At 68.3% G+C, this 10820-nt stretch overlaps 1 protein-coding gene across 1 annotated transcript in view; it reads right to left on the reverse strand.

Moving 5' to 3' along the window:
* Positions 1-1142: 1142 nt before the first annotated feature.
* The window catches only part of F751_6471 (putative transcription-associated protein 1), a gene marked incomplete at both ends in the record, with an annotated part of 14701 nt that continues 5023 nt past the window's right edge, over positions 1143-10820 (reverse strand). Inside the window, 13 exons of the mRNA XM_011403699.1 lie at positions 1143-1521; positions 1939-2181; positions 2386-2497; positions 2603-2728; positions 3053-3142; positions 3348-3490; positions 3670-3940; positions 4190-4357; positions 4631-4730; positions 4880-4987; positions 5102-5174; positions 5934-6046; positions 6214-6336. Coding sequence (XP_011402001.1) covers positions 1143-1521; positions 1939-2181; positions 2386-2497; positions 2603-2728; positions 3053-3142; positions 3348-3490; positions 3670-3940; positions 4190-4357; positions 4631-4730; positions 4880-4987; positions 5102-5174; positions 5934-6046; positions 6214-6336 — 2049 coding nt within the window. The remainder of the gene's footprint in view (positions 1522-1938; positions 2182-2385; positions 2498-2602; positions 2729-3052; positions 3143-3347; positions 3491-3669; positions 3941-4189; positions 4358-4630; positions 4731-4879; positions 4988-5101; positions 5175-5933; positions 6047-6213; positions 6337-10820) is intronic.

Genomic DNA, 10820 nt, shown 5'->3' on the forward strand with positions numbered 1-10820 from the left:
CGTGTGTGCGCCGCCCACCCCCCCCCCCCCCCCGCTCCCACCTGTGTAGCACTTCGTTGGTGCGCGCCAGCAGCTTGTAGGCCAGCTCGGCGGTGGGGTCCAGCGGGGCGGTCCCCCGCGTTGGGTACCGCTGCACCAGCTCCCCAATGCACGACGCGAGCAGGGTCGCAGGTTTCCGGCTCTGGCGGCAGGTCAGCGCCGGCTCCAGCATGAGGGCCAGCTGGTTGGCGCCGCAGGCCACGAAGTTGGCTGGCTGGGTCTTCATGTAGATGTCCGCGATCTGCAGGCCCGTCAGCAGCACGGGCGGCGCCTCGTGCAGCGGCGGCGGCGCGCCGGCCGCAGCCGCGTTGGCGATGGCCTGCTGGTGCTGCTGCAGGTTGCCGGTCAGCACCTTCTCAAAGTACTGCAGCTTCAGCGTCACCGCCGGCCGGAAGGTGGCTGTGTGTGTGGGGGGGGAAGAGGGGGGGGGGGGCGTCGGGAATCAGCTGTGGATGGTGTGGGGAGGCACGCGCGACAAACATGGTTGACATCCCGGTGTGCTGCTGCACAGGAGGGGCAGCAGGGAGTGCACAGGCCACGACATGGAGGCATGAGGAATGTCAAGTACCTCCCACGTCCAGACCCCGAGGCGCCCAGTCCACGCCATGCATCACGCAGAGTCCCAATCCTGTTGCGGCCACGCACCAACGTCGCGGATGATGTCCAGGCAGTGGGCGTGCAGGCGTCGGAACCCAGCGTCGTCCCGCTCGCGCCCCTCGCTCCCGGCGCTGGGAGGAAAGAGGGAGCAGGGTTGGCGAGGTCGAGGGCTCGCCAGGGCCTCCTGGGGCACGCCCGACATACACATTGCCAGGACAGGCAGCGGTTCAAGAGCAGTGTGCGTGAATTCCCCCCCTACAACACCAACCTGACAAAGGCCATGCGCAGCAGGAAGTTGACGAGCACCTCGCTGGACCCGGGCGTGAGTCGGCCGGCGTCCCTGCATGGGGTGGATGGAGGCGGATAGTCTGAGCGGGCGCGTGAGACGAGGTGCCAACCCCCGCCTGAGGGGCGCCGGGGATGGTGCAGGGAAAGGGACGACTCCCTGCATCTGCACACGGACCCCACCCGGCACACAGACTTCTCGAGACAAACAAAAACATCCCTCACCTGGCGCTCGCGGCGGCGGCGACCAGCGCCGCCCGGGACGCAGGCGCCTGGCCCGCGCTGCCGTCCCCCGTCACCGCCTCCGTGCCCTCGGGCGGGGTCCCGGAGCCCTCCTTCTCCCCCGAGGCCTGCGGCGCGAGCAGGGCAACCGCCGCCGAGCTCGCGGCGGCCGCAGATCCTTCGGCCGTCGCCGTCGCGCCCTCGGTCGCCGCAGGAACCCCATCGGCCGCCGCCGCCGCCGCCTCAGCCTCGGCCCGCGCGTCCCAGCTCAGCAGCACCGCCGCCATGTCCGTAGCCAGGATCCTGGCCTCCAGCGTGGCGTTGGTGGGCAGGCCCAGCTTGGAGGCATTCTGCACCATGGACGCCATGAACGCCGTCCTGCACGCGCAGCCAAGGCGGATGGAGGGGAGTTGGGGCGTTTGGTGTGCTCAATGTGTTCCCTGCGCGGGCGGCGCATGCTGTTCCCTGTGCACCTGCTCGAGCCCATCACCGCAAAGCGAATCGAGTGAGGGTTCTGCGCACATACAAGAATCCCCCCCTCCCCCCCCTTCTTGTCTTTACTCAGACCTCCCCCTCCCCCCTACCCTTCCCCCCACTCTCTCCCACCTGGAGGAGTAGAAGAGGTCGTGGTTGCGCACGATGAGCGAGAAGATGTGGGCCAGGGTGGCCGGGATGTGACCGTCCTCCAGCAGCACGCGGCGCAGATAGCGCGCGTGCGGCGCCGCGGCGCCGGCGCCCGCGGGCCCGCCCACGCCGCTGGTGGTGCGCGGCGCCAAGGCCAGGGGCACCAGCGACGCGTCCCCGGAGGGGGGCGTCTCCGGCTCCTGGCCCAGCGCGCGCCCCGCGTCGAAGATGGGCAGCAGCGTGTCCACCGCCTGGCGCACGACGTCGCGCGCCGCGCTTTCCTGCTGCGTCATGCGCGCCAGGGCCACGTACACCTGCAGCATGATCTTCTCGGGGGTGGGGAACACGCGCAGGAAGTGGGCCAGGAAGAGGAAGGCGGAGGGCTTGGCCACGTTGTCAAACTTCAGCGCCCACCTGGAGGCAGCAGCAAGGGGGGTTGGAAAGGAGGGAGGGGGGTTTCAGTGGCTGGGGGCCATGTGCACACTGAACCGCACCCACATGCCCATCCAGCCGGTGCACTCGTGGCTGCCCAACCGATGCTCTCCAGACCACTGGGTTGTCCACCACCACGCCTCTTTACACCCCCCCCCCTCGACAGCCTCCCCTCCCCTCGCCCACCAGCCAAAGTGGATCAGCTCCTTGCGGTGGTCCACGAATAGCGTGTGCGCATGCTGGATGAGCGTGGAGCACAGCATGTTGAGCTCCTGCTGGGCCTGCTCACTGGGTCGGCCTGCGGGAGGGGGAAAGGGCGGTTCACGGCCGCCGTGTTTGCCAGAAGCATGCGGGTCACCAGTCCACCAGCCAGCCAAAGCCAGACCCTAGACACCCCATCTACCCTGGTCAGGGGTCTGGAAGACGTCTGCCACCAGGGAAGAAACGATGTCCTTGGTGAGGATGCCGGGGCCCTCGCTGGCCAGCGTCCACTTCATCAGGGGGTTGATGAAGTGCCGCAGCGCGTTCACTGCGGGGTTGGAAATGTTCGTAGCGGGTTGATGTGAGGTTGAACTGAAGCCGCTGCATCGGATGGGCCAGCATCGGCACACAGAGTGCGTCTCGACCTCCCCCGCTGATTCCCACCTTGATCGTCGGGGGACAGCGCCCTCTCTTTGTACAGCTTGATCCAGTGCACAAGGATCTGGAGAGATAAAGTAAGGGAGGAAAGGATGGAGCTGCACCTATGTGCGCACCTGAGGCTCAGAGGCGCTGGGCCAATTGGAGCGGCGAGACTGCCCTGCACACATCCCAATATGTAAGGCAGCGCCGCCCTCCCAGACCTTCCCCTCACCCCCCTTACCCACCGTGCGTTTCTCCTCGGTGTTGTATGTCTTGGCAACGGTGGTCGTGAGGTACTCCTTCACAAACCCAAAGTCCACGGCTGCAGAGGAGGCGTGTGCGTCAGGAGGGTTGAGTGCATGGAGTCCTACACGGAGTATGCTGGCCCAAAAGAGCCTGGACCGGCGAGCAATGACCCAGGGCTCATCTCCAAGACAGGGCCCCACCATGAAAACACTCAGAACTTCAGCATCCACATCGGCATCCCGATCCATCCCACTGACGACACCCCAGCCACCCCCGCGCACATGGCTTGGTGGAGAGGATGGTGAGGAGGTCGAAGAGCGCGGCGTACTCCTCGTGGTGCGCGTTCACGTAGGCCAGCAGGCACTTGCCCAGCCGGCGGCTCTCGCGCTCCGCGGCGCGCGAGGTGCCGCACCCGTTTTCCGCCCTGAGACGGCAGTGGGCCGTGGGTGTTTCAAGGGAGTTGCAGGGTGTGCGTCATGCCATGCGATAACATGGATGGGCGGACGTCAGCACTCCTAGGCCCCCCCTCCAGAGACTTTCCAGGCCACCCCCCTCCAAAACAACACACAAACCCACCTCTCCAGTCGGCCAGGCGAGCGCCACCTTGCGAGCAGCACGGCATACAGCTCGTGCGGCAGCCAGTCCGGGAGCAGTTTGGTCATGGCGCGCACGAGGTGTACCACATGCAGGGCAGCCTCCAGCGGGACTGGTGCGGCCTCGCCGGCGACGCCGTCCGCGCCGCCAGAGGCCTCGGGGCGGACCAGCAGCGCGAGGCGAGTGGCCTGCCCGGCCAGGGCGTCCAGGATGGGCCGACCCAGAGGCGTGCGGATGACGTCCAGCAGCCGCCGGAAGTACTCGGCGTTGGCCAGCCGGCCTGTGGGACAGAGGTCGGGGTGGTTGGGTATTCGTCTGGGAGGGGCAGGCGTTTGAGGTCAACCAGGCCCTGCCACGTTCATAGAAACCGGGCGCTGCAAGTGGTCCTGGACGTCGCAGAGGGCATCAGAGTCCCTTCCTGTCGACCATGTACGGCATCAAGCACCACCCTTGTGACCGCCCCCCTTCCCCTGACCCCCAAAGTGATCGGCCCCCCCCCCCTCGCCCACAAACACAGAGAAGTCCTCACCCGACACATCCAGGAAGTAGTCGACAGTGTCCTGGGGGTACACGTTGAGGAAGCGCGTCAGCGCGGGGCGGTAGGGCGAGGTCAGGCGCGAGGGCTGCAGTGGGCCCGGAAGCTTGGGAAGCGCGTTCTCCAGCCCGATTGTCAGCACCACGATGCCGGGCCGGTCCCCTGGCACGACAAAGTGGGAGGACGATGGATGTGAGAAGGGGGGAAAAGGGGCTGGGGAGGGAAGCAGGGTGGAGGCAGAAGGGGGCGCGGGTGGGAGTTGGGAAACTTTGGGCACTGTTTACCCGGATTGTAGTAGGGCACATTTGCACGGTATCGCGACCAGGCTGCCCCTCATTCCTTTTCAAGAATGCAGTGTCTGCCACAAAACTGCCCAGGCGTTTCGCAGGATTTTATGATCCAATCTACCAGCCCTCAACACCCAACGCTCCGCACCCTGGGACTCCAGGAAACGCTTGGCCTGCGCCGGCAGCTTGTGGAAGATGTCCAGCATGGAGGCAGCCACCTCGCACTCCGTGCCCGGCTCCCAGGCCACCTGGAAGCGTGAAGTGGGGGGGGATTGGGATGGGAAACTAGCGCATGACCGCAAGTGCCACATGCCACCAGTCTGCCCTTCCCCCCTGCCTACCATGCCCTGCGCATATCAAGCATCCCTCCCCACCCCACCCCACTATAGCAACCCACCGGCTGTGGCGGCTGGGGGCTGATCCACTTCTCCGCGTCCACCCACTTCTTCAGGTGCTCCGTGATCTTCTCGCCCAACGTGACATTGAACTGACCCGACAGCAGGTCCTGGGAGGGTGTTGAGAGGGTCACTTCACAAGGTGGGTCTCCCGCAGACATGTACAACGCCGCCAGGGAATCGACACCCACCACACCGCCTCCACATAGATTGCGTGCACCCACCAGGAGGTGGTGGAGGTGGGTGAGCAGCTGCAGGGTCAGCTTGTGGTAGAAGGCCAGGTCCGTCAGGATGGGCCTAGGGACAAAGGAGGTTCATACAAAGGGACGTATCAGCTACGCTGTGCCTGACCATCCAGCGCACAACACCATGGGGATGATCAGCACCATGCCAGTGACACAGAGCAAGGCGACCACTATCCTTCATCGATCTTCTTCCCATGCACTGCCTCGCCTGAGCGCCTCCTGCAGCACCGACTTTTGCATGATGCTGTGCTTGATGGACAGCCTCACGCCTTGCGCGCTGAGCTCCACCACCCGCTCGTTGGGCGAGCCCAGCTCGGTGATGAAGACCTGGTCAGAGCGGGGTCGCCATGGCGGAGAGGGTAAGTGGTGAGCTGCTTGACTATGGGCTTAAGGGGGAGGGGCACACGCCTGAGCATCTGTCCTCATCCCTGCTCCTCAAGACCTGCTGCTGCTGCGACCCTCGGTATCCCCAACCTCCGCAGTACCTTGGTGATGCGCTCCCGAAGCTTCGGCAGCGTCGTGCGGACCTCTCCCGCAGGCGTGCGCTGCACAGCCTCGGGTCCCTCTGGCTCCCTGAGAACGGAGAGGGGGCAGAGCAGGGTCGTTATGGAGGGGCCGGCAGGTGCTACGGGAAGGCAGAGCTCCATACTATGGACCCAGACCCGATGTCATGCTGAGCTCGTCCATCACAACCGTTTGGGGGCCTATTCCCCCGTCCCGGCAAAACACTCGAATCTCGGGCGAAGAAAACACCCATTTGCCCTCCCTCTCCTCTCCCACCTATACGCCCCCCAGCCCCTGCCCTGCCCACCTGAAGGCCCGCCAGCCGAGCGCCGCCACCAGCACCTCCACGCACGCCACCTGCAGCTTCCCCACGACTTCCGCGCGGGGGGGCTGCCCACGCACTGTCACCCGGGCCGTCACCTGCAGAGTGGGCATGGCTGGCATGGGCGAAGGAAGGCCGGCAGGGACATGGGCTGCTTGTGATTGTGCGTTGGCAGCCTCTGCAGCCATGCCGCCAAACCTCCAAACCCTCCAACAGCCAGCATGCTCCCCAGCCTCCGACGGCTCATTCCCTCCCTGGTACCCACCTTGGCCATGTCCGTCTCCATGATGGTGCAGGCGTCTGCCAGGAAGCTGACAACCTCCTGGGTCAGCGGCAGCTGCTCGGGGCAGTGCTCGATCACAAACGCAATGCTGTGGGCGTAGCTAGTCTGCAGGAGCGAGGGAGTGCAAGGGTGGGGGTGTAGGAGGGCCAGACAAACTCCGCGGTCTTTTCCAAGGGTTGGGGCGGCACTCCAGCGCACGACATCCTTGCCCCGAGTCCTTTAAAAGATGCTCTGGAACCTGGGGAATCCCTTCGCACCCCTCCCCATGCTCCCTCCTCACATTCCACAGCGAGCCCTCCCTGAACAGGACTCCCTTCCCCAATCCCCAAACCATAACCACCACCTGTGTCACCCCCCCCCCGCCTCGAGCACCTGCGCGTTGATGGCCCGGAGCGGGAGCAGCCTGCGGTCGCTGATGCCCGCCAGCCTGTCCATCATGGAGCCCAGCACCTCCGACACCGTGGAGCCCTGGGCCTGGGCCAAGACGCCCAGGCACTCGGCCGCCCCGGCGCGCACCGCGTCGTTGCTCTTGCTGCTGACGAGCTCGCGGATGACGGTCTCCACCAGCGAGCGCACCAGCGCCGCGCGCTCCGCGCCGGGCCGCGGCGCCGGCGCCGCGGTGGTCGCCGTCGCCCCCTCGGACCCCTCGCCCTCCCGGACTGCACCCCCCCCCCCTCCTCCTCCCCGTCGCCGACGGGCAGGCCCAGGCAGCGGCGCAGGACGAAGGTGAGCACGCGGGTGATGGCGCGGCGCTGGCCGGCCGCGTGCGTGGGCAGCGTGCGCAGCACGGCCAGCACGGCGCGGAGGAGTGGCACCGCGGGGCGCTGCAGCGTCGCCGCCGGCATGCGCGAGGCGAGCAGCTGCAGGCCGGCGATGCCGCCCAGCCTGTGTGCCCAGGTCTCGCCGTAGCAGCAGTGCACGCAGCGCATGACCAGGTCGTGCACGACGTTGACGTAGCGCGGCGGCTGGGGCGGGGGCGGGGGCGATGTGACCCCCGGGGGCGAGGCGGCGCCGTCGCGGGATGGATCGGCGGCCAGCTGGGGCCCGGCGGCGGCCCCCCCGCGCGCCGGCTGCCCAGCCGGCGCGCGCTCGCCCGACCCGCTCGCGCCCGCCTCCCTCCCCCCCGCCCCCGAGTCGGCCTCGTCGTCGCCGGGCCTCGGCCGCCCCCCGCCCTGCGCGCGCCCCACGGCCAGCAGCGTGTCCAGGAACTCGCGCATGCAGTCGATGATGGCGTCGCGGTCGCGCGCGTCCGGCGAGGCCAGCCCGGCGTGGAAGGCGTCGAGCAGGAGGTGGGGGTGCAGGTGCGTGAGCGTGGCCACCGCGGCGGGCACGCCGCCCAGCGCGGCGTACCGCTCGTGGCGCGAGGAGGGCGGCGCCGGCGGCGGCGTCTGCGCGCCCCACCCCGCCGCGAAGAGCAGCGCGAAGTGGCGCGCCACGCCGCGCGCGAAGGCCGCCGCCTCGGCCTGCAGCGCGTCGGGCACCGCCGGCGCGGTCATGGCTGCCACCAGCAGCGTCTCCAGCATGGCGCGCTCCGCGGCGTGCTGCTTCTTGGTCTTCACCCCCAGCTCCGCGGGCCAGTGCGCGTCGGCGGGCAACGCCGGCGGCTCAGCCCCCGGCGCAAACAGCGCGAGCTGCAGCAGGCGCGGCGCGAGGCGCGGGTCGCCGGCGGCGGCGGGGGGCAGCCGCAGGCGCGCCAGCGTCGCCACGCAGAGGTGCAACAGGCGCAGCGCGGCGGCGCGCAGGTGCGGCTCGCCCGCGGCCAGCGCGCCCAGCGCGTAGTGCATGGAGCGGTCCAGGGGCACCAGGAAGGAGGTGTGGGCCTGGAAGCCCAGGATCACGCGCAAGCCGTACTCGGGGATGGCCTTGTGCGCCACCTGCGCCGGGTCCAGCAGCCAGCGCCGCGACCGCCCGCCCATCTTGCCCAGGATCTCGGCCACGCGCGCGCCAAAGGGCGCGGGCGGCGGCCGGATCAGGGACCACAGCGCCTGCATCAGCGGGCGGATGTGTGCGGCCATGCTCTTCTCGATGAACTCCGGGTTGAAGGAGTCCACCCACACGTCCAGCACACGCAGTGCCACGCTGGCGGCGCGGTCGGAGCCCTTCAGCGCCGTGACCAGCGCCGCCGCCAGGCGCGGCATCACCGGGATCAGGTGCTCCAGTCGGGCGGGGGCCAGGAGGCACAGCTCCGCGCACAGCTCGCCGGCCGCGGGGGAGGGGGTGGGGCCCGCCATCATGCCCAGGGTCAGGTCAATCACGCGCACGTGCAGCCCGGTGTGCCCAAAGGCGGCCTGGACCTTCAAAAACTTGCCCGTCGCCAGCGCGAAGAAGAGCGAGCGCAACAACCGCATGTGCACCTTCATGTTTTATTGTTTTGGAAGGGGCAGTGTTGGGGTCACGGGTCAGTAATTTGGGGTGGGGGCATGGGGGCAGTCAGGCTGTGCAGGTCGGGCCTGTGCCATGCAGGCCGCGCAGCGGGATCCCCTGAGACGGAACAAGAGTATCCCATTGCACAGACAGAGACGCACAGTGCTTAACCCCCGCCACCCTGAAAACCACACACAGACAAACATCCCACTCCCACACCTCTGCATCGGGCCCATCCAAAGAAAGGCGCGCATACACGTGCTGGGTGAAGGCCAGGACGTGCGGTAGCACTGCGTCCTCGATGCCGCCCCCCGCCGCGGGCGCGGGCGGCACCTGCGCGGCCTTGGCCGCGTCGGCGGCCTGCATGCGCGGCAGCGCCTCAAAGCAGGCCTCCAGCAGCTGCGCAGCCAGCGCGCCTTCTGCGGAGCCGGGCTCGCCCAGCGCGCCGAGGCGCTCGCCCACAAGGTGGCGCAGCAACGCCACGACCATGTGGCGGTTGACCCCGGCACGCGCCGCCTGGTCGCCGTCAACCAGGTGGCGCACGACGGGGAGGTACCACGCGTCCGCCGCCACGGCGTCGAACAGCGCGGGCAGCCGCGGCGCGAGCACGTCGCAGAAGTCGCGCCCGTCCTGCAGCACGGTGAACAGGTCGGCGAACTGCTCACGCATGTCGGCCGCCGCGGCCGCCGGCCAGGCGCGGTATAGCGCCAGCGTGGGCAGGCCCGCGGCCAGGATGCGGGAGACCACCGCCAGGTCGCCTGGCCGAGAGCTCCAGGGCTCCACAGGGAAGGAGAGAGGGGTGGCCAGCCCACGGTTGCTGTGGAAGGCCACCAGCGTGTACAGCACGCTCTTCAGGCAGCTCAGCACCGTCTGCAGCAGGCCCTTGTACTCCTGCAGCTCCTTGTCCTTGCCAGGGACGGACGCCATGGTGGGGATAAGCGGCTTGTACGCATTCTGAGTGGGGGGGCGGGGGGGGGGGGGGGGGTCAGGCCTCTGTTGGCAGTGATTTCCTGTCATTATCATGGCACAAGCCCATCGTTGAAGGGCGACAGGCTTGTGCAGCAGGACAGCCAGGGCTCGGGACCAGCTTTCAATTCACCCCTCAAGCATACATATCCACAACAACCCCTGCGCCGGCCAACCTGGCGCAGGGCGTCAAACTCGGCGTCGATCCTGGCGTCGTCGGCCGCGTCCCCGGTCGCCTCGCCAGGCGCAGCGTCGCTCCCATCCTCGGGCGCCTGCACGGACGCCTGCGTCGCCTCAGCCGAGGCGGGCTCCCCGGCCTCCTCCTCCTTCACCGCGCCCTCATCCACCTCCATGGGCTCTCGGGCATCGGCACCAGCCGTCGCTGCCGGCGCGGCGGTGGTTGCGGGTGCGGCGGGAGGCGCGGTCGAGCCTGGGTCGGCGGTGCTGCCGAGTGCGGGGGTTACCCCCGCCTCCTCCATCTTCACGTCGCCGTCGTTGTCAGCCACCTCTCCACCAGGGGCGGGGCCACCACCTGGCGCCGCCGCGGTCGGCTGGTCGTCGCCGTCTCCCATCGCAGGGGGCGTGACCTCCGCAGCAGCTGCCGCAGCGGCGGCCTCTGCTGCCGCCGCACGCCTCTCCTGCTGCTTGCGCTTGGCCTGCACGATCCTCCTCGCCTTTGCCTCACTGGCCGACGCCTCTGCCGCCTTGGCGGCCTGTGCGGCCACCATGGCCGTAGCCTCCCTGCGCACGAGCACCGGTTGGAAGGTAAGGGTGTGGAGACCGTGGGTGTTAAGGACCGATTAGGTTGGTACACGGCCATTTTTCCAGGGCAATTGATGCACAGATGGACGGAATCAGCACTTTCCAGGACACCCAAGCAACCCAGCAAACCCTGCATCTCACTCTGCGAAGCGCGGCGCATGCTCCTTCAGGACACGCAGCCTGCACACGAAGCAGTCCAGGATGCGGCTGAGCAGGTTGCGGTACTCCTCCGAGGTGCTGCTGCTCTCTGTGACGGCGAGGTGGCGTTGAGGGGGGGTTGAACGCTTTGGCTGTTGTCGGGAGGGTGCCGAGGTCAGTGAGCTCCGCGCCCAGAAGCCCACAGCATCCCCTGCACGGCCTCCCACAGGGTCCCTGCCCCGCGCCGCGCGGCATAGACCCAGTCTCGCACGGTCCCTGCGCCCCCATCCCCTTCTCGCTCACATCCACCCCCCCTCCAGACGCGCACCCCCCCCACCCACCCCCCCACCCCACCCCCA

Source organism: Auxenochlorella protothecoides (assembly GCF_000733215.1).
Source record: "Auxenochlorella protothecoides strain 0710 unplaced genomic scaffold scaffold90, whole genome shotgun sequence".
NCBI lineage: Eukaryota > Viridiplantae > Chlorophyta > Trebouxiophyceae > Chlorellales > Chlorellaceae > Auxenochlorella > Auxenochlorella protothecoides.